The sequence below is a fragment of the Chelonia mydas genome, chromosome 10 (assembly GCF_015237465.2).
Source record: "Chelonia mydas isolate rCheMyd1 chromosome 10, rCheMyd1.pri.v2, whole genome shotgun sequence".
NCBI classification, from domain to species: Eukaryota; Metazoa; Chordata; order Testudines; family Cheloniidae; genus Chelonia; species Chelonia mydas.
Window position 1 is genome coordinate 51,125,052 of NC_051250.2, and position 22,877 is coordinate 51,147,928.

Consider the following 22,877-nt stretch of genomic DNA (forward strand, 5'->3'; position numbering starts at 1 on the left):
AGGTGTCTGGAGTGTTCCTTGGTGTGTAGTTGGGGCCTTGGGCTGTCCCCGGTAGTAGGGTGAGGTCAGAGGTTGTCCCTTCTGGTCTCCGCTCCAACTGCAATTAGGATTGTTCCTCTCTCCTCCCTCCACCCGTTTTGTTCCAGTTTGCCCCTTCTGATATTCGCCCCAACTGCTACTAGTTTTTTTCTTTTCTGCCACCTCCACCCATTTGGCTCCAATCTCCCCCGCCTCGATTACAGTTGTGGGCTTCCCATCTAGAATGTATCTTTCTATTTCCTCAGGAACACCCTCTAAGAACTGCTCCATTTGCATTAGGAAGGGCAACTCTTCTGGAGATTTAACACTTGCTCCTGATATCCAGGCATCCCACTGTTTCACAATGTGGTAGGCATGTCGGGTAAATGACACGTCTGGTTTCCACCTTAGGGCTCTGAACCACCGACAGAAATGCTCGGGTGTTAGCCCCATTCTGACTCTCACCTTGGTTTTAAACAGTTCATACTTGTTCATGTGTTCCTTAGGCATTTCAGCCGCCACCTCGGCTAAGGGTCCATTGAGCTGCAGCCTCAGCTCAACCATGTATTGGTCTGTAGAGATGCTGTATCCAAGGCAGGCCCTTTCGAAGTTTTCTAAGAAGGCCTCAGTATCATCGCCTGTCTTGTAGGTGGGGAACTTCCTGGGATGTGAAGCGGATCCTTGGAGAAGGATTGCTAGGGTTTGTTGGTATATTCTGCTGAGCCTTTGCCTTCTCCATCTCCAGTGCATGCTTCCTCTCTTTTTCCTTTTCCTCCCGTTCTTTTTTCCTTGCCTCCATTTCTTTTTCCCTTGCCTCCATAGCTTTCCTGTGGGCAGCCTCTTGGGTTTTTTCTGCCTTTCACTGCCTCCAGTTCTCTCCTGTGGGCAGCCTCCATTTCCTCCTCAGCATGCTTCCATTCTTTTTCCTTTACCTCCATAGCTCTGCTGTGGGCAACCTCTTTGGCTTTTTCCACCTTGGATTCTGTCATCTTAGCCTCTCTGTTTTTAACTAACTTTACACCCGAGAGTTAAAACAAAAAAACGTGGCTTGTAAAACTTTGCCTTGTTCTTGAACCCTATGCTGCCACCACCAAGCGTGTTAAACAAAGAACAGGGAAAGAGCCCACTTGGAGACATCTTCCCCCCAAGCCCTACACCCCCTTTCCTGGGGAAGGCTTGATAAAAATCCTCACCAATTTGCATAGGTGAACACAGACCCAAACCCTTGGATCTTAAGAACAATGAAAAAGCAATCAGGATCTTAAAAGAAGAATTTTAATTAAAGAAAAAGTAAAAGAATCACCGCTGTAAAATCAGGATGGTAAAAACCTTACAGGGTAATCAGATTCAAAACATAGAGAATCCCTCTAGGCAAAACCTTAAGTTACAAAAAGACACAAAAACAGGAATATACATTCCATTCAGCACAGCTTATTTACCAGCCATTTAAACAAAAGAAAATCTAACGCATTTCTAGCTAGATTGCTTACTAACTTGTTACAGGAGTTCTAAAGAGCATTCCTGACCTGGTCCCGGCAAAAGCATCACACAGACCCTTTGTTCCCGCCCCCCCCTCCAGCTTTGACAGTAACTTGTCTCCTCATTGGTCATTTTGGTCAGGTGCCAGCGAGGTTATCCTAGCTTCTTAACCTTTTACAGGTGAAAGGGTTTTGCTTCTGGCCAGGAGGGATTTTATAGTTCTGTATACAGAAAGGTGGTTACCCTTCCCTTTATATTTATGACAGAGGGTTGCTAATATCAGGGTGTCCCACTCTCCCTGCTCCTGTACCCCATCTCCACAAAGCACGGGCGGGGGGAGAGGGGGAAGGACAGGACAGGGCAGGGCTCAGGACTGAGGGAGCTTGCTGGCAGCAGCTGCTGTCTCAACTTGCTGATCTACTTAAAAAGGCAGTGTACTTAGAGCGGGGTCAGCATACTTAAAGAGGCAATGTGCGTCTCTCTCTCTCTCACACACACACGGTGTGTCTGTCTTTCTGCCATGCTGTGTCTCCTCTCTCCATTTGTGCTGCCATGTAGAGTGTGAGGCTACATTAACGTGTTAACCTTTGAGGGCTTAGACGAGTGCTAGTTCATCATTTAGCAGCAAGGCATTCCCCGGGAAATATCCCACCCTCTTCCACCCCCTGACTCCACCACCTCAACCAAGCTTCACAATCATCGTTGTGTACAGTATTAAATTGCTTAAAACTTAAACTGTGTGTAGATATCTATATATAAAATATAGGCTTTTGTCTGGTGAAAAAAATTTCCCTGGAACCTAATCCCCCTATTTACATTAATACTTATGGGGAAATTGGATTAGCTTAACATTGTTTCGCTTAAAGTAGCATTTTTTCAGGAACATAACTACACGTTCAGCAAGGAGTTACTGTAGTTAAGCTTGTATGCAGTGTAGTTGTAGCTGTGTAGGTCCCAGACTATTAGAGAGACAAGATGGATGAGGTAATATCTTTTACTAGATCAATTTCTGTTGGTGAGAGAAACAAGCTTTCAAGCCACACAGACCACTTCTTCAGGGCTGGGAAAGTACTTCAAGCGGCACAGCTAAATGCAAACTGGAACAGATTGTTTAGCATAAGTAGTTAGCACATATTGTAAGGGGCTGTTTGAGGTAGAGTGCCCCATTATGGTCATTCTCCCACAAATTTCTTTTCAGAAATATTACAGGACTGTATCAGAGCTCTCACTTGGCCTTAGGCCCTCATCCAAAGAACCACTGAAGTTGAAAGACTAATTGACTTCAGGGGACTTTTCATCAAGCCCATAGTATACACAACACTTTCCAAGTGAAAAATGGCCAAGTCTTTGCTGCCAAAAGGAGCTTGCAATTAAATTATTTCTGGTAGCATTTTAGTATGGAAACTGGAGAACACTGTTAAAGGTGCTGATCCTCAAAGAGATCTGCAAATGCAGTTTCTAAGCAGGGCTCTGCATATGAATAAGGGCCCACACTTTGCAGGACTGGGGCCACAGTTAGTTTTTTGTTCCCGATACTTGTATCTCATATTTGCTGTTCAATGCTGTATACAGATGAAACTGATTTTCATATGACTTTGCAAGCTGCTGTATGAAATGTGCATCTCATCTCATACTTGTCAGTTGCAGTGGACTAACAATGTTCAGGAGGAACTGCTGTTTAAAAAAAATTGCAAAGTAGGAAGAAGAGACCAATATATATTAATGCTACACTAACGACTCCTGGCATTAGATGACCTGTGAGTGAAGAAGTGACAAAATGGGACCCAATAAGGGTGTCCTTATACAGCCAAATCTTCCACTTAAATCAATGGGAATTTGGCCTTTGTAGGACATGCGGTATTTGAACGCAATAGCTTCCTAGGTTACAAGGATGTAGAATTTCAGTGGGTTACAGAAATCAGATTATGAGGCTGTGGGAAATGGTGCAGCCAAGGTCAACATCTTTACTAACTATTAACAGAAATAGCATTTGAATTCTCTGTACAGAAAAGGTTTTTTGTGAATTCTTCAATGCTCTCCCCTATATAAATCAACTGACCCACATCCACATTGCTTACTAAGCACCATTCATTTTTAGGGGTACGCTATGTTTATGCAATACTCAGGAATAGTTTACAAATTGGCAGAGCTCTGGGTTAGAGACAATGAGATAGGTTTTCAGTTGCAGCCAAGAATCCTATTCACGTTTATACTGATTTTCCATAGCGTAACTCTTGGAAAGAACGCAAAACACACTGAAGAAGGAAAATTACACAGCCTTCCTCCATTAAAAAAAAAAAAAAAAAGTATTCCTGTGTGTGTTTTCCAAGAGAACGTATTAGGATGGAAAATCTCCACTTATTTTCTGTCTAATATTAACCTTTCATTAACCTTTTTGCCTTAATTCCCAATCATTCTTTCATTGATGTTCCTATTTTATTAAATAAAAAACCCCCTCCAAAATACAAATCTTTGTCCAAAAAAAATGTCTGAGGAAAGATATCCCACTTCACAGTGGACTGGCTGATATTTTTTAATCTCCTCCTCTTTTGATTCTTTGTATTTTTTTGCTTGCTAATTATTTTGGGCCAACTTCTGCTCTTACTTCCACTTGTAAGAATTGAGAGTAATTCCACTGAAGTTAGTGATCTTAACCCAGTTTTCCACTAGTGGAAATGAGAGCAGAAATTGGCCCGTTAAATTCCTCTTAGAGCTAATTCTCTAAAGGGTCATGTCCCATTGATGGGGACTGACAATATTTTAGTGAGAAAGGACAGATCACAGGCGACTGGGAAAAGTACCTAACAGACATTACATTTGCAAAGCACTACAGTATGTTTAAAGTGCTAGACAAGTAATACATAATGGTAGATTTCAATCTGCCAAATGCGTTCTGGCATTCACGGAAGAAATGAATTGGACTGTCACACGAGAACGTACGCTGCAGAAAACTCAAAATGACATGGGATTCAGTGATTTAACAAAATCAATTTTCTATTAACTCCATTTCCTGAGTTAGCATTTCTGCTGTAAGGAATGGGCAACAGCAGTAGGGAGAGAAACCCATGTTTGTTAGGAGTTAGATTTGAGTCTAAAAAGTGGAACAACTGATCCTGCATGCAAACTATCACTCTCTAACATCAATGTGTCTTGCCTGCTAAAGAACTACAGGAGTGGGCCCACAATGGCAAGTGGCTCAGGGGTATGAAATACATGATTAGCATGATCCAGACAGATTTTATTGTGCCAATACAAGTGTACGTTTGTGTGCACTGCCTGTGGCTAGAGTCAGCACATAAAAGCCACGTGGGGCTGGCTCATTCTCTAGAGCTCACATTTACCTTCAGTTCTCCAAGGAGAAGGCAGGCATTTATTTGCCTATTGTGAAGGCTCATAATAACCACCACAGCACTTCACTTGAGGAAAGTTACTAGAGGAGCTGAGAGAAAGAATGTGACTTTCAGCTGAATTTACATCTCTGTTGGCAGACATTTGCCATTTTAAGATCATCTCATTCAGAGATATTGAAAACATAACAACCACACAAGAAGGGGGAAGCATTATTCATTGCTTCCTTGAAGGCGAGAGATTTTAATGTGCATACATAAAAGGTTTGTCCTTACTCAAGCGTATAGTAGTTTAAACCTAAGCACACAAGGACAGTCTATAGGACCATTAAAACAGCCATTGGGAGAGGCAGTATACTCTGCAGCATTTAACTAAGGGCTGAGAGCCAAGAATGCCTCCATTCACATCCCAGCCCAGCCAATGACTCACTGCGTGGCCTAGGGCCCAGTCCTACAAACCAATACTACCTAGCATAGGATTTACTACTGTGAGCAGTCCCATCGACTTCACAACAGTGAGCAAGCACAGGATTGGACTCTTACAGGCCCATTATCTGGCATTCCAGCCTTGCACTAAGGAAGGGTTGACTATTATTAATCTATTTTGCATCTCTGGTATTTTCACATCTTCTGAGGGACAGCCCCATCCAAGTTAGATCAGACCTAGAGCTCCTCTAACATATTCTGCTTGTTTCCTATAGCCATGGGTCATGGGAAACAGATAATAGCTGAAGCAGGGAATTGCTCTGGCAATGTTCTAGCCCACCCTTACACTCGGGACTTGGTGGGGGGCAGATATAGTGCCATGACAGTAGCTCTGCACCATTGAGGGAGGCCTGTGACACTGGAAATATTCCTGCCATGTTATTTCCATCCCCTTTCTACAGTGGCCAGGGGCAATGGAGAAGCAGCTCCAGTATATCTTCCCTCCTCCCCAGTTAGTACCTGAAAACATTTCATGCTTCCTTATCCTTCCACTATTTCTTACAGAGCACAAGACATTGTGAGTTCCTTAGTTTCCATCAATTGCCCAGGATCCAGTAGTACAAACCTTTGGATGATCTGGAAGCATCTTTTTAACTTGCTCCCATTCCACTATCCTGGCTGCTGGGAGAAAGGAAGAAAGATGGATAGCGTACCCCCTCCCCCAGCAACCAGGTTGTGTGCATAGAAAAGAAAGGGGATGAGGCATAATAGTCACCAATCCACCCCATCCCCATTTTTTCAAGTTTTCCAGATCAGGCAATTAAAATAAAGACAAATACATGTTTAGAATCCAGCTGCTGAAACTGTGAGGGGGGAGGAAAAGAATAGCTCATTCAGAGTGGGCTTGACCACAGAACTTTCAAAGAGTTACTATATCAAGTACGTTAATATCTAAGATATACAAATATGCCATGTGGGATATTGTTGGGAGTTTTGTCACTGACTTCACTGAGAACCGAGTTAGGCCAAGGCCAAGGCCTTTTGAAAATCCTATCCACCAGTAAAGAGAGATGGGTCTGAGCTGTAAAACTGGTTCAGAGTGTGAGGATACATGTCTTTACTGCCCAGTTAATGACTTGACTGTGAAATAATGTTCAAGCTACACAGAATGGTATATTAGCAGCTGGCAAGACATGCTAACTAGAATTGTAGCCTATATCCCAAGGAGCCAGACAATTCGAGTTAAAAGCACCACCATACTCAAAATAAGGGTTTGGACAGACTCGAGTTAGGGGCAATACTTGAGTTATGATTTGATTTAACTCTGCGGTGAAGACATGTCCTGAGTGTGTTTGGATTGGGAGGTTTGGTTTGGACCAATCTCTAAGAATATACACGCACAACAATAATTAAAAATTAAGAGCATGTTATTATAGCACATATAGTTTTTTAAAAATTTGTTAACGACTGTGACCCTCTAACATATTACATTTTGTTTGCCCTATTACTATTCATTTTGGCATTGTTTTCACTTTACTTTTAGAGAAGATGGAAAGCCAGCTTTTCAATATATTTTATCCCGATGAGCCACATCCATGCATACTCATGCTTTACATAGACAAAAAGCTGAAAAGATTAAAAATATAAATCACAGGACAGCAAAATTTTAAAAAATGTCCTAAAATGTGCGTTTTATTTCATATCATTACACAACGTTTACATACAGGTATACTTTTAAAATTGCTCAGTATGTGTGTAAAATAAAGTGAGGCAAATACCAATTTATAAATTCCCCCCAATTCCACACAAATAAAATACATTTTAAAACAATCTCCCAAATGTATGTTTTCTCCAGAATTTACTTAATCTTTCATTTCAACATGAAAAATACAATGGAATGGATACTCAAGTTGAAATGCTGACCTACACATTTGTAATGAGCTGCAGGTATACAAGTTAAAAACCAAAAAGTCTTAAATATTGTATGTGGTTTACAAATCCTTGGTTTTATTGAATTAGCACAGCTCAATAAAACGCAGATAAAATAAATTACCATGATGGACTAACTTCTGATTTGTACAATATCAAACAAAAGACCACAGCTGTACCTTTTATTCAAAGTAGCACCAGTCCACACCTGATTTGTCTCTCCAACATTAACTGTCTTGTTATATAGCTGGCACTTGAGGTGGTATTCTTTCTGACACATCAAAGATGCCTGGACAGACTAAGCATACTGGTGTTGCTGAACTCTCTACAAAGTGTAGGCAACATTATATTGGGAAATGGCACATTGAAACCATAATAGTTCAACCTGCATATGGCTTGCCCATTTTGGTGTTTCCCTGACCCCTGCCTAGTATTTAGCAGATGTTCCTGTGACTGTGGTGAAACTAAAATAAAAACATGTTTAAGGGGTTTCATGGCAAGCAGGTGTAAAAACAAAGAAATATATATGTGGTTGCAGCTAAGGAGGTTTTCACATGTTGTTTAACTCCAGTAAAGTTTGATCCAGCATCTCATGCATACTAAGGTTTTCTTCTTTGGCATGCGCCACTTTCTCTGTTATGGGATTAGAAAATCAAAATGTGAATAGCAGCTCTTTGGACACATCAATTTTCTTTACATGAAAGCATGCAATCATCACTTATAATGGAGGGGTTTATTATGATAAGAAATGTACATGCTCATAAATACCAATGTTCCCAGCCAAGACAGCAAGGGAACGGTCCAACTAACAAAATGAACTGCAAGTGATGCAAGTTTTGAACTGTTCTGCAGCTATGTATGTTAAAAACAACACATTGCCAAAAATAGACTAGATTTTTGTAAATTCCAGAAGCCATGTGCTGTGGAAATGGGGAGGTTTAATTTTTTTTTAATGAACACGCTAATAAATGACAGACTTTGCTAATCTGTATTCTAGGCAGTGCCACACTTTTGAAGTCACATTATAATTCATAACTTGCAGAGAATGAGAACAAAAGAACCAAAAACTGAAATTAACAAGTTATATTAGCTGCTAAATAAAATAACAACAGTTTTATTGGCAGTTAGTAGTTTTATGTTGCATGCACACTTTTTTTTTTTTAATAGAACAGTCATTTAACACTCTTACGTGACATAGTATGTGAGCACAATGTTCTGGAGCTACATGCTACCAGAATCCAGTAAAACCGACTTTATTCTGATGCAAGCATACCTCTAAACTGACCAGGTATTTCCAAAAGGGGTTCCTATTTCAGGACTGCTTTTATTCAAATACAAGCCAATTTTATTGTAATTCAAAACAGTGCAGCATTAAATTCCAGATACAAAACAGCTGGGAATATATTTTATTTTGGTTTTGAAACCTGAATCTTGGTTAATATTTTTCTTCCTCTATTTATCAATAAAACTCCAATTTGTGACATCAGCTAAAAAGGATTATGATCTCTCTACAAAGAGGGGGGCTTGTTTTTAAAATAACATCAGCTACCTACTGTAACTGGTACTGAAGTGGAAAGACACTATTACACAGGCAAAGAAAGAATTTGTGGCTGCTCCAAGATACTACGGGAGCCTTATCAAAAGCGTTACTTCTTCCACTTGCACTTCTTTCCCCAAGAGTGAACTGAGAATTTCATCCATTAATTTACAGCAGTTATAATATGTTGGAAATCAATTTATAGGTTTCTTGCATATTTCTACCTTGACTCATTCATTCTTGAGGAACTTCAGAGTAAGTATGTTTAGACACAACTAAGTTTATTCACACTAAAGTTTAATCCTCATTCAATGCTAGCTTTAGTTCATTAGTTAGGCGACTGTTTTGCTCAAGTTGCTGGTAGAGTTGGTCTGTACAGTCAGCAAGCAGGTTAGAAGAAAAAGAGAGGCAGAATGAACAAAGATTAGAAGAGAAACAGGAGAGCAAGAGTTAATAAAGAAACTAGTCACACCACAGACAGTTCAGCAACTAGTTACACATTGAGAGAAAATCTTTACCTTAGGGATCCCTTTATATTCTAGCTCTCTGATGACTAAATACCTACTCCAAAGCTCAAGAAACAGTTTACAATCTATACAGGATTTCTCTAAGACCCCTTTTGTGGAGTAGGCTTGTGAGTCAGGAAAACAAGAAGAAAAATGGGACAATTGCTACAGTATTCTCAGTGAAGCCACGTGAAACAAACTTCCTTGCTTGAATTCACATACATGAGCAATGTACATAGGGTTTACTTGTTTTATGAATGCCAGGACTCCTTGCAGATGTAGAAGGGGTGGCAGAATTGTATTCAATACTAGCTAACTAAAAGCAATAGTATAATCAGCCTTCACTGCAGCAGAAATGCCTTAGTCAACAGCACACTATTTCTTGGCTCAATCCGAGTCACACTGAAATCACTGGAGCTTTTCCACTGAGTCTCCCATTTGGAGTTTTACACCATTGAGTTCAACAGGAATTTGCTCAAGATCCACATGCTTCACTGCATGTTCTCTTTATCGTGCAATTTGGTAGTTGAAATGGTACTTTAGGAAGAGAACGTGTATTTCTCAGCTATTGAAATAAGGAGATTTTGAGGTCTTTAAACTGGAATAAAAAAACTCTCAAGTGCCCCTTTGATAGCTTTCACAAAAGACACCTTTCATGTTATAGATGAAATGATAGCATGCAAATTCACAGCTGAATGTGCTTCTTGTACGCTACTAAAGGACCGTCAACAGAGTTCGTTTTCAAGACTGGACAAAACTCTACAGTATTTAGACACTAAATCTGGAAAGGACTATTCTATGAAGTTGCATTCAGTTTCCCTTTCATTTTTTAGTGTATTTTTCTTGATAGCCTGGCTGTGAATTCTGAGACAGGTCTACACGGATTTCTGAACATCCTTACTCCACAACTTATTCAATTGTGGGGAACCATCCATTTTGCTTCTTTTACCCTTCTTGATAGCTGCAACTGCAGTACTTTTCCCCTGGAAGATAGGTGGCCAGCACCTCACAAAGATGGCAAGACCTTGCCATGAATTAGTTTGTAGGACGCACTTGTGTAATGAGAGGCAAACACCAACTGCTACTCCTGAGAACCCAGGCTCCACTGACCAGGAGAGTAAGATCAGAGGATATACCAGAAAACCACTACCAGACTGCCTCAATTTCGTTCTTTTACCTTCTCTTTTCCCACATCAATGTTTTATATTAACATACACTTGGAAACTGTATCCAAACCTAGATGTAGCTAAGCTTCCATTTTGAATGCCAAAATGCATTTAGTGGTTATAGAAACAATACTGTGTTACAATTTGAATTAAAATCTGAATGTTTACCTGTGTCAGTCAAACCTAAAGTTATATAAATCATTGAAGTAAGGATTCCCAATCTTTCTGTGTGTCCAAATTGAGACTAGTCTTAAAATAACTAGCCACACTTGGAAATGCTGATCTTGTGCTTAATTCACTAACTTTTAAATGTATACATAAAAGGGGAAAAAGCCAAATAGGGGCTTTTAACCTTAATAACTAGTGGATTTAAATTAGAAAAAGAAAAGAAAGAAAAACCATTGGCAAGGCCATAGTCAAATTTAAAAATAAATGTGTTTATAATCTGGACAGTCTTCACAATCACAGCAACTATCTGGTTAGACTCTACTGAAGTTACAATAAATAAATAAATAAACCCATTGTGTTCCCTCCACAGCTGGTTCCAGAACTTTTTCTAATAAGCAGTAACATGGGTGAACAAACAAATATACTGAGCTGACAAGATGACATGAGCCGAAGTTATTAAAGAAAAGGGGAAGAGGTAATTCCCAACTGTATTCAAAAAATGAAGGGAGTAAAGAACAATTACTAAATGAGAAGAAACAGCAGGGAGGGATGAAGGAAGTATTTTCAAGCCTCATGGAGAATTGCAACTAATGGCAGGTTTTAAAAATATAAATGGAAAAGCTCTACATCAGGTTACTTGATGGTACCTTTCAAACTGGAATGAGACATAGCCAAATTAAAAAGTTACTGTTCTACAACTTTAAAATGGACCACCCTCAAATTCAAGCTCAAGGCCAGAGCTTATAAACGTTTTGAGCATTAGAACTTTAGCAACAAAATCAAATGAAAGCAATAATTAGTAGTCAGTTCAGTTTCAATTGATATTCACTTTAATGTAAAGCTATTAAAAAAAGGACTTTTTCCATTGTGAAGGAAATGAAGTTAAAATAGTTACAATGAACATAAGTCCTCCTGAAGCAGCATTAAGGCTTAGTTGTACATTACAGTAGGAGAGCAAGAAACCTCAGTATTTAGTGGTTTGTATTTAAAAGGAACACTGTCAGGTCAATCTGAACCCATCATTTTGGTTTTGTCAGACAAAATTTTACAAAACCTGAGATCAATGGAAAGATTTTAATTATACATGACAATGATACAATTTTTTTTGGTTCAGATTTAAAACATTCCCCTGAAGTTTCTGCAACTTGAACTTGCAGCTTTGTGCTAGCACAGTCTGTGAAACTGACTAAGAATGAAAGTGAAACTATTGAATTTCATCTCCCCAGTGAAATGTAAAAAGCAAACTAACAGTACCTATCTATGGTGATAGATCAATCAATTTTTAAAATTCTATAACCCATGTTGTTAATGAACACAGATAGGGACATTTGGTTATCTTATTTTGAAAAGAAAAAAAAAAAAACCATAGGATTTTTCACCTCATGCTACCCCTTTAAAAGTTCTTTTACTAGACGTTAAACAACAAACTTATATAATGCAGGAAGTCTTCCACATCAAGACTTCAAGCTAGTAGGAAATTTTGGACTCTAGAAAAACACAACTGTCAAACGCTTAAAGGCCAAACTGGACTCTCAGCTATGTTCCCACGACCGAATGACCCCAGAGGGAGCTGTGTCCTTGCAGATTTTGGCCCAACAATAAGACTCTAAAAAACCACTAAACTCTAAGGAAAAAGTCTTTTCATCTGAATTTTAATTTGAGAGAAAAAGAGGATCGCGTTCCAAAAGCGACCAATTTAAGATAGCCAAGAGTAGCATTATCATGCCATAGACTGTATTTTTCATTTTGAAATTCTGCATTGTTGATATTTTGGCAAGATGTTTGCTGGGGTCAGTCAGAAGGGGGAGGAAAGGGCAGCAGAAAAACAAAGAAAAAATCAAAAATAATTCCTTAATGGCAAAAAAGGCAGATTTTTAATATGATTAATAGTTGAAATGATCATGTAAATAAATAAAAGGCAAAGGAATAGCAAAAGGGATACATCTTACACAGTGGGATGTTTATTTTACATTGAAAGAAGTAGAGTTTCTGTACAATAGAAGGCATGAAGAGAGCAATGTCCTGAGCCAGGATGCTAAAAGGAAAGAATAAGCTGGAGGACAGGACAATGAATCCATGAAACATCCAAGAGCTTGGAAAGGTGGTTTATCCAGCTTGATGAAGATATCTTTGGAGAGGTGAAGCAAAGAAATTTATCTGCATGAAGATAAAAGGTGGGAAATAAAAGTGGCACAATGGAAAGAACTCAGAAAGCAGCAGCAATAGTATAGTGGAAGCAAACATGCCAAGATGATTCCTAGTGAAATATCACACCACACTCCTTTTGGAACGCTATGGCAATGCCTCCATTTACATAACCATAGAGAAATGTATTTACAGTTGAGAGTCAATTCCTGATTATCGTTCCATTTGTTAAACTCCATTTACGAAAAAAAGTTACCTATAATTCAAAGATAATTACAGAAATGCAGTTATAGTTACTAAACCTTCAACGTTTATGGTGTTGTCTCAGATTTTAAGCCTACTTTCAAATTGGAAATCTCCCAAATTTAAATTATGCTACAATTGTTAGCGAGAAGATTTTGCATGCAAGGCACTGCACGTTATTCTCTGTAAATGGAGATAAAGCTGTTACAGTCCTACAAACTGTTTATAAGGACATTAGTGTGATAAATCACTGTGTGGAACTCTATTTCTGGGCTTAGAATCAAAACATACAAAACAGATAATATTAGGCCATAACCAAGAAGTTCCAATACTTGGAAGTTAGGGAAAAAAAATAAAAAAATGAGTTTGTATATTTAAGGATGTAAAAAAAAATTAAGCAGGGTGAAAAAATGTAAAACCTTCAATACATGCAAAAAACACTGGTGGCTCTAACCAAAGGCTAAAATGTGTTGAACGCTGAAAGTGAAGTGTAGAAATTGAAAGTAACATCTACAGGTAGGTGTGCTTTAGACAGAGCCGCAAGTGTTCAGGGTTTTCTGATCTCAGTTTTAAAAAATTAGTGCACATGAGAGTTATCAGTATGGGGAGAGGGGAGAGAATGTAAAGGTTTCAGCATAGCTGACTTCTGTTCAATGTCTTCAAAGCACACAAGAAAATTCAGTTTGCTTGAAACAACACTCTACCAACCAAACAAGCCATTGGTCGGTCAGACCCTACATATCTTTCAATTTTATCTCTTTTTCATTTTTTCTACTCAAAGTAAAAATTTCTGCTTTTTTACTCAAGCCAATACTCTATACTTCCACCGCTTTTTCTCTCAAACTACTTTATTTCACCGCTAACAAATGTGTGAAGGTTTATTTTTCAAATGCTCTTCACAGAAACAACCCACATCTCAACAGCTGTCACTTCTATTTTTAAAAATGGTCTTAAAGAGGTAATCATTATGATAAAATGAAAAACATTCTCTGTATGGCATGTAAGGAGACTCTTATCTTTTGGCAACTTCAAAATGATGAGCATTGTAGAAATTCTTGAACAGAAGTGAACTCAGAAGTGGAAAGTAAAAGAACAACCAAAAGGGAAATGAGCCAGATAACTGCAAGGGAAAGAGGGTTTATGGATACAAAACAAATGGGTAAAAGTGAGTTGATTAAGCCACCCTTGCAAAACTGTCAGGAAATTTACCAGGCCAGGCACAATACTTGTCCGCCCTTTAGCATGGTGAAGAAAATACTAATGATGCTTTAACACTGAATCACACCCATTCAACGTATTCCTCCCCCTAAAGAGTGAGCAAGTATAATTTTGCAAGGCTGCAACTGAACAATCATGAGGGTAGAGAAGCAGGTGCAGGCACAGGTTGAGAGGACATTTACATGGAAGTCATATCATTGAGAGCGTGGTCCAGCTCCTCGCTGATTGCTTTGTACTTCAGTTTCTGAGAATATAACTCATCTAACATTCACCAGGGAAGGCAGAAGTGAAAGGAAATGGAGAACGATCAGGTGATTGAATGTGAAGGTGGTGGGATGGGACACCATCCGGAAACAGCATCAAAAAAAGGGAACAGTGCATAGAAGGAAGTGGCATGGCAGGCAGAGAACAAAAACAAACAATATGTAAATTAGGAAGGAATACAAATGGTGAACAGCTTTATGTGAAAAGTCAATTAAAATTACTGCATCATCAGCGAGCCAAGCTGAGATATAGATAAAGCCGAAAAAAATAAAGTGTGCGACGAAAAAATAATTCCCATTTCCCTAAACTGTATTTAACTTGCATTATATAAGTTATCAAGGCACATGCAATGAGCTACAAGCCAGCAGGAGAGGGAAGAGTCTTGAAAATGGTGCTTAGGGAGAACCAGGTATCCCACTTCCGCCTTAAAAATGTTTTGGGTTTTGAATGATGTCATACCCTCAAGCTTTTCCAGAGGGTTAGTTCTTCCCAAGCATCTTATTTTTCTTTTTAACTGAGAAAGTGACTGTAAATTCTCTGCAGCTGGCTGGCTCTTTTATAACCTTTAAAGACCTCTTGCACAAGTCAGCTTTCTAGATCAGCACTTAAGGTTCTCACAATACTGAACTTAACGTCAACACAATTTTAGGAGTAAATTTCATATAGCTTAACCTTTAATTACAAAGCACTATTGAATTCTATTCTCGAGATAAAAGAGAATTCTATTCCCTTTACTGCAATTCTGATAGATTTATCAGAGCCCTAAATGCAAACTGTGTGGCGTTAAATAGGCTGTGCCCCTGAATGTGTATACAAACCATTAACTTCACTGAAAATAGCAGCTGTTCTATGCCATGAAATAGTTGCCCTGACCTGCACTTATCTCAGTCATAAATTAAATTAACTCAATATTCCTAATTATAACAAAAAACATACTACTCGTTGCTGATATTTTAAAGTAATTAAACTAGCATATTAATAACATTTACCATCTGATCATTTTCCTTATCTGAATATCCAAGTAGAAGAGTTTAAAGCAAAAAATAGTCTTAGAATATCAAAGAACAAGAAACAGGCAAGAGCAAAACACTGTCCAGCTAAAATGTTTAATTACGGGAGTAATAAATTTGGATTGGAAAACACATCATTCATTTAGGATCTTATCCTGCCCATTTTAATTATGTGAGTAGTCCTACTTATTTGCTTGGGACTAGTCACATGGAATAAAGATTTGTAGGACTGGGCACTAGACGAAGCCCATGGGTGAATATCAGCTTTCTATTCTGCAGGAAGCGTGAAAAATAAAGCACAATCGTACCTTCTAAGTCGTCGATGCTCTTCTCCAGCTTGGTTACTGACCTCTCAGCAAATTCAGCACGGGTCTCAGCCTGGAGTTAAAAAGACATACAAGGTCAAAAACTATACAAATGACATTAGGAAACTTTCATGATATTTACAAATACAAAGGTAACAATGAGTATGAGAAAAAAAAGTATGTTCAATGACAGAATAATAGGAAATAGGTGTAAAATCACAATCATCCTCCAATATTGTCTAATGCAATATAGCTTTGATGCTGGCACCTAACATTATGCTATTTTCCACACTGACAAGTTAATTTCACATTAATCAGAGCAGTATCGTAAAATCCATTAATACAGGATTTTTCTAATTTTACCTCCTTCAGTTTGTCAGTCAGGATCTTAATCTCCTCTTCATATTTGTCTTCCTTTTGTGAGTACTGTAATTAGAAAGAGCATGAGATGTCAGACCAAATATTCTCTATATGAAAATACAACATGTATGACAATCTTACATTGTAACGATAACCATATACTAGTTCTAGGTATGGATGTACTTTAATTTATCTTTCAAGACATAGCGGTCTTGCTCTCATTTATTAAAAGGGCCACATTTTGCCCAAGTTGCCGAGTGGTAACTCAGGGCAGCATTTGGTACTATAATTTTAATGTAGGAGGACAAGTTGGAAAAAATTTAATATCTTAGCACACAAATTGCATTTGAAAGCTATAAAGTTTTAAGTAACACTGACGGATAATTAATGTTATGCATATTTAAATATAATTGATTATATACTTGTATTAATGTCAGATATTTCCATTTACCAAAAGCCTTATTGAAATATGGTGTAAACATTTAAGGACAATGCATAAAAATTCAGGCCACTGGAGTTATAAGGCTCTAGCCTACCTTCTCAGCCTGAGCCTCCAGCGACTTCAGGTTGTTGGTCACAGTTTTCAACTCCTCTTCAAGCTCAGCACATTTGCTATTATTTTGGAACAGAGGCAGGAAAGGGGACAGGTGGGAGATCAGTCAAGCAAAAGAAATAGAAAAAAAGGGGGGAGAAAGATTGAGAAAAATGAAAACTGAATTACAGAGCAAAAGAACGGCCTAAAAAGCAGCTGAATCCATCACAAATTGAAAGCAATTCATTACAATGCCAGAATTCTCTTTAAAAAACAAAAACAAACCCCATTACAAACAAGTTACCTACAGCACCAGGCTTACTTGAAAGTACTGACAGACCCTTTAAATATGAGATAGTTCAGCTTCTTTTTGGCTGCCAAAAGATCAGTTGTAAAGGTTAAATAAATAAAATAAAATAAAAAAGACCAAAGAAAGCCACCAAAGCAAGATGCAAAGAGAGTAAAGAGTGCAGTGAAGGTTCATTCATCATTACTGAGTGAACTAACAGCTATGAAAGCTCATCAAAGACTTGGGTTGCAGTTAAACCTGAAAACTGTATATTAGTATCAGTACCTTATCCTCTGCAGCCATTAATGCTTTCAAGGTTTGATCCATTATTCTTAATTGTTCTTCCAGCTGTCGGACTTGGCTGTTAGTGAACACATGAAATGCACAAAAGCCATTCACAAAATCAGTGTGCAGGTAGGGCATGCAGTGACAAAAACAAAAACAAAAAAAACACACACGCACACACATACACCTACACCCGTTTACTTTGGTGTTTAACATTTATCTCAATCGTTACAATAAATGAACAAAACATAGCTTTGAGCTGAACACAAAGAAGTGTACTGCCAACATCTCGTGCAAGTATAGTACTGTCTCGCAGCATCCCACACACCTCTCCGGGAAGTCACAGCACTTACCCTTCTGAGAGTTCAGCACGTTCCTCAGCACGCTCCAGATCGCTCTCAATGATCACCAGCTTACGAGCCACCTAGAGTGGCAAATAAAACAAACAAACAAAATCACACATTATTGCACACTATATGCTAGTGCAGCCAAAGCCTTGGATAATATCTCTCACTATAATGTTCTATGTACAGGGACAATACACTTCTCGTGGAATTACTGATTCAAGGAAATCTAATGGGTTCCTGGCTGCACTAGACCCTTGCTACTTATATAGGCCTGACTGCATCGCCTGACCAAGATTTTCATGTCCCCTATTCCCATTCACCAACATGACAGTTTTAAAATAAAATTTTCTTTTTATAGCTTCTCTGAAGACAGCAGTGATCCTTCTCTCAGCCATTTTGGAGCAATCATAGCTGACGCACCAGCATCTTGGTATGCGATGTCATGATATCACATAACAGGATGATGGACAGGCCAACATGTGCTTAATCCTGTCTGTGCTATTATTGTCCATTTTTGTCTGCCTTTTTATCAAATATGGTTCTGTGCAGTGGGCTACTCTCTGTGAAGGAATGAGTACAGATCTCCACTCATACTTGTGCAGTGGAATCCGAGTACGGATCAGATCTCTAGCAGACAAACCACAGTCTTGTCTCTCGAGGCACTCAGGAGCCTATTTCTCATATCAAACCTTTGTGGGAACAGTGCTGCTCTCTTATTGACAGGGATGCTTGTGACCTTTTGTACTTTAAGGCAAGCAAAAGAGAAAAGCTGTAGTCAAAGCCTGTAAGGCCTCAGCTCTTCGATTTGCACTCAGGAACTGACCTCTTCATACTTGCGGTCAGCCTCCTCAGCAATGTGCTTGGCCTCTTTAAGCTGGATCTCCTGGATTTCCATTTTCTCCTCATCCTTCTGGGCTCTGTTCTCTATGACCTTCATTCCTCTGAAAGTCAGGAAAAACAGGAAATACGAGGCTTAGTGCTTCCTAGTTTATCTCCAATCCTGACACCATTTGGAGTGCATCTTTCTAAGACAGACTGAGATGGATGCAGCATGTCAGAGGTGTCATTTTATTTTACAAACTGTGAGGCAAAACTTCTCAGGTCTAGTCCTGGCTCCCTGCGTGCTTTCATAGGAGGTTGATAAGAAACTAATGGTATCTGAATTAAACAAGAGTGGTTCGTTATGCTGCTTGCACAACTCAGCATTGCATGAAAGTTTGCAATCAGCAGCCTGACCACATTTTTCTTCAATTCAGTTAAAGTGCTCCCTCACCCAAAGGTGAATGACAAAAGGGACCTGCTTTTGATATCCTAAGAAAGTGACTAAGGACAATATGAAAAGGAGGACTTGTGGCACCTTAGAGACTAACAAATTTATTTGAGCATAAGCTTTCATGAGCTACAGCTCACTTCATCGGATGCATTCAGTGGAAGTATGTAGCTTAAGCCTCAACTCTCTGGCACTGCACGTTCAACTCCCTGCTGGGTATTTTTCTGAAGTAGATAAATAAAGTTCTTTGTGAGCTACTGTATCTGGACCTTAGAACCTAAAGTCCTTTCTGATCCGCACAAACAAAACATTTAGCATTTTTTCAAGAGCCAGGATTTGCCCAGTTTGCTAAACCAAAATTCCCTTCCCCAACTGTTGTGCCATGTGCTGTGTGTCTGTCAAATGCTTCCCACCTCAAAAGGTGGCTGCATGATGAATAATGGTGTAGAGTGAGTCTGGAAAGCGTTTAGCGACCTTTCCAGACGAAAGGCACTATTATGGGTATTAAATATAGTTTTACAAGTCTACAGGTGGGATTTTCAAAAGCACTTAGTCCCTGGGCTCCTAACTCACTTAAGTACTTTTGAAAACCCTACCTCAAATCCCAGTCTGGACTGACTGTTTCTCTCCCCTTCCTTGGCCAAGAAAGCAGAAAACTGCATTAATGCACAAACCATACGAACAGGCAGAGCAGCAGTCTTTTCAAAGGCCTGCCAGTCTCTGGGTAGGCTTCTCAGTTGGATGCTCCGGAGAGATGGACTCTACAGTCTCCCATCAGGAGACTGAGTGTGCACCACCACCACAGAACTCCTGGCCCAAGATACAAAAGTCTTGGGGTTGGATTAACCTGGGTCTCTCAAGAGGTAGCACAACACATCAAAAGCCAAAGCACCAAGCTTAATGGTCACAGGATATCTGTAAAGTTATCTCAAAACCTGACATATAAACAAGGACTAAAGTCTGCACGTTCAACATGTTCCTCCAAATTTTAACTGATTGAAGTCAACGCATGTAAAGGCACAGTAGATTACATGCAATCACAAGATACAGAAAGGTGGTTAATTTATTTTTATCCAACCCACATCTGGACAATACTTGGCTTGTCATAAAGATAGCTTGCTGCTCAAATGAGAACATGAATCAGGCCATACCCACCTTTCACTCTCATCTGCTGCCTTCTCAGCCTCCTCCAGCTTCTGCAGAGCAGTTGCCAAACGCTCCTGAGCACGATCCAACTCTTCCTCAACCAGCTGGATACGTCTGTTCAGAGAAGCTACATCGCTCTCAGCCTAAGTAGAAGCAGAAAAGAAAATTAATCCATAATACAACCTAAGAGTCTTCTTTTGTAAAGGACCATTTAGATGGTTTTAGAACAACAGTTGGGAGAATGTAATAAAAGAGAACACTAGTCTAACTGGTTAAGTGGCCAACAGGTATTTTTTATGTATCTCTACAGATCTGCGAGCACACACTCACTTGCGCGCTTTCTCTCTCTCCTACTCCTTCACTGAATTGTGTAGTTATCTCATAATGGAGGACAGCTGATCGATTTTTCACCTGATATGAAATACCTAAATACTGTACAACATGCCCTAAGAAACTCAAGTGTTCAGTGAGTATATGTTTATTTTTGGTTACTGTGTATTCAGCTTGCACATATCCTCAGATTACAGAATCTTTACGTAAACATTAAACAATGTCAAAATTACGCCCACTTTACCCAGAACATATTATAGGAATATAAAGGGTTTTAAATCCTATATCTTAAATCTGTATGTGGGAACTTGCCCTTCTTTTAACAACGGAAGTTGTATGAACATTTCCTTGAGCTTAAGAAAGGTAGGAAGCAGCATCTCTATGACAAGGCATAGAGGAAACACCCAAAATTACATGGGTGAAGGTATTTGCAAATATCCAGCTCATAAAGAGTGAACAGAACACTAAAAAAAACCCCCCAAAATAAAACATGGAGTACTGGATACTAATGAGTTTTGTTCACGGGAGGGGACACAAGGCTGAAAAACAAGAGTCTAGCCTATGTTACTTTAACACAGGAATCCTGGCCTTACCAACTCTCACAACACATTTGGTTACATATTTTAATAATACTATCTCCATATTACTCTCAGCTTTGCTTTACTTGCATTAGAGATTTGCTTAATCTTCTGTGTAACATTTACACCAAGACTATGCGCCTCTTATCTTTACAAGCTTTCACTTCTGACATTTTCCAAGCTACATTTGTTCTAGTCACAGAGTAAGTACTGTGACAGCATTTTGTAAACAACTCCCTTATTAAGCCTCTCTGTTTCTTTCCAAAGGATATGAAGGGCAGTAGTGTTTAGAATAAAGCGTCACTATTTTAAAAGGAAAATTACTTCCAGGAATACAAATGACTTTTAATGCGCTGAAAACTATTTCAACATTTATTAACTTTGCTCTAACAAGGAAGTGTGATTATGGTGCCTGCCATCACTGAATTCCAGTTTAGAGGTGGATTCGGTCATGGACGTGATCAGCCTCCTCAGTAGAATTCTCTGGTCATGTTTTTGTGTAGAATAAAATAGGTGAAAATAAAAAAAAATAAAAAATTTAAAAAAAATCACATCTAATTGAAACTACACATTTCTTTCATGGCAAAGGTACAAGTCAGTGCCTTTTTGCAATTAAAGTTTTTTAGGATCCATCATTTACAGCCATAATAACAATAATATTTGTATTACAGTAGTGTCTAGGAATGCTTGTCATGGACCAGGATCCCATTGTGCAAGGTATAAATGAGGATCGCTTATGTACTGGATAGCATCTATCCTTTGATGCACAGCCGCCACTAGAATGAATGAAATTATGCACACACAACAAGGGCACAAATTGGTAATCTATTTGAAGTCAATGGGAGCATTGACAGTAGGACTGCAGGACTAGGGCCAAAATAAAATAAAATAAAAAAATCCCTAAGTGTCAGTATTCCCTCCAATTTTATTCTTTTCCCAACCACAAACTCCAGCTCAGAACTCTTATTAAAGGCCAGAGGTTTTACGAAAAGCACTTGGATATTTTAACTTGAAAAGTACAACTTTTTATGGGGGAAGGGGTTTTCAAATGTTAGTCTAAAAACACCTTGGGAAAGTGGTAATATTACAAGTTAACAATTATGTTAAAACTATTCTTAATGTGATAAGAGCACACAACATACTTAGGAAACACAGGATGATTAAAGTTCAAGTCTTACTTCCTGTTCTACAAGCAGTAACTCAGCAAGGGTTTACCAACTGGCCTTATAAGGCCTATGTTATTCTGCTGCAGAGCAGGACTTCTGTCCTTATATGGTAAGGAAAGGAAAAAATTACTGATGACATGGAGGGGCACTCCCATGGCTAATAGATAAACACAACCCTTTGCACTGATGCCACAGCATTCACTATATACTGCATACTTTTACAGTGAGAGATGACATGAATAATATACCATTGTGTGTTAATTATTGTTCCGTGTAAAGAAGATTTTGTTTTCCAGCTAATCATATAACAGATTGGAGTGGAGTGCAAAATGTATTATCAAATGTGGTCACTAGCAATGTATAAAATGGGGGGCGGGGGGAGAGGGGGCCGCGCAGAGAGGGGAAGGTAGAATGGAGCATCATTCACTTATTATATTTTAAGAAAATGGCAGCCAATGGTGCAAGAAAAGAACAGTCTGGCTTAGAGTTCAAAAGTGGTAAGCTATGATATCGTTTGGCTAGAGCTTTAGCTTTTTTATTGTTTGCATTTCTGTACCTTGCACAAAAGAAAAAATATCTAGCTGGTCACATGCCATACAAGTCAAGCAATACACTATGGAAAGGATCATGTAGACTGCTTGCTGCAGTTCACTCTTGGGGAAGAAAAATGGAGTCAGAGTGCAGCTTCAGCATGGATGCTTATTTCATATAGCAGAGCCACGTATTTAGATGTGCCCATCAGTTCTGTTTTCTCCATTTATTCACATCAGTGCTGACCTCATTCAAAGGAACTTAAAATATCATGCAAATAAA

At 38.9% G+C, this 22,877-nt stretch overlaps 1 protein-coding gene and 1 long non-coding RNA gene across 25 annotated transcripts in view; one reads left to right on the top strand and one right to left on the bottom strand.

Annotated features, from left to right (window-relative positions):
* On the top strand, positions 1–21,694 carry LOC122461922. Its single transcript, XR_006284186.1, has 3 exons — positions 1–13; positions 11,380–11,382; positions 21,293–21,694. It is a non-coding gene; the product is annotated as an uncharacterized LOC122461922 (long non-coding RNA).
* Positions 6,935–22,877, bottom strand: part of TPM1 (tropomyosin 1) — a 23,357-nt gene continuing 7,414 nt past the window's right edge. For 4 of the 24 annotated variants that reach the window (XM_007068886.4, XM_037910397.2, XM_007068884.4 and 1 more), the window contains 7 exons: positions 20,000–20,133; positions 18,398–18,515; positions 17,581–17,651; positions 16,658–16,733; positions 16,125–16,187; positions 15,765–15,834; positions 6,935–7,832 (listed from right to left, as the gene is read on the bottom strand). In XM_007068886.4, coding sequence (XP_007068948.1) covers positions 7,750–7,832; positions 15,765–15,834; positions 16,125–16,187; positions 16,658–16,733; positions 17,581–17,651; positions 18,398–18,515; positions 20,000–20,133 — 615 coding nt within the window. In that variant the 3' untranslated portion in view covers positions 6,935–7,749. Of the gene's footprint in view, positions 12,734–14,360; positions 14,444–15,764; positions 15,835–16,124; positions 16,188–16,657; positions 16,734–17,227; positions 17,304–17,580; positions 17,652–18,397; positions 18,516–19,999; positions 20,134–22,877 lie in introns of those variants that run through there. The other 20 variants (XM_007068887.4, XM_007068889.4, XM_037910404.2 and 17 more) reach the window with 13 other exon arrangements.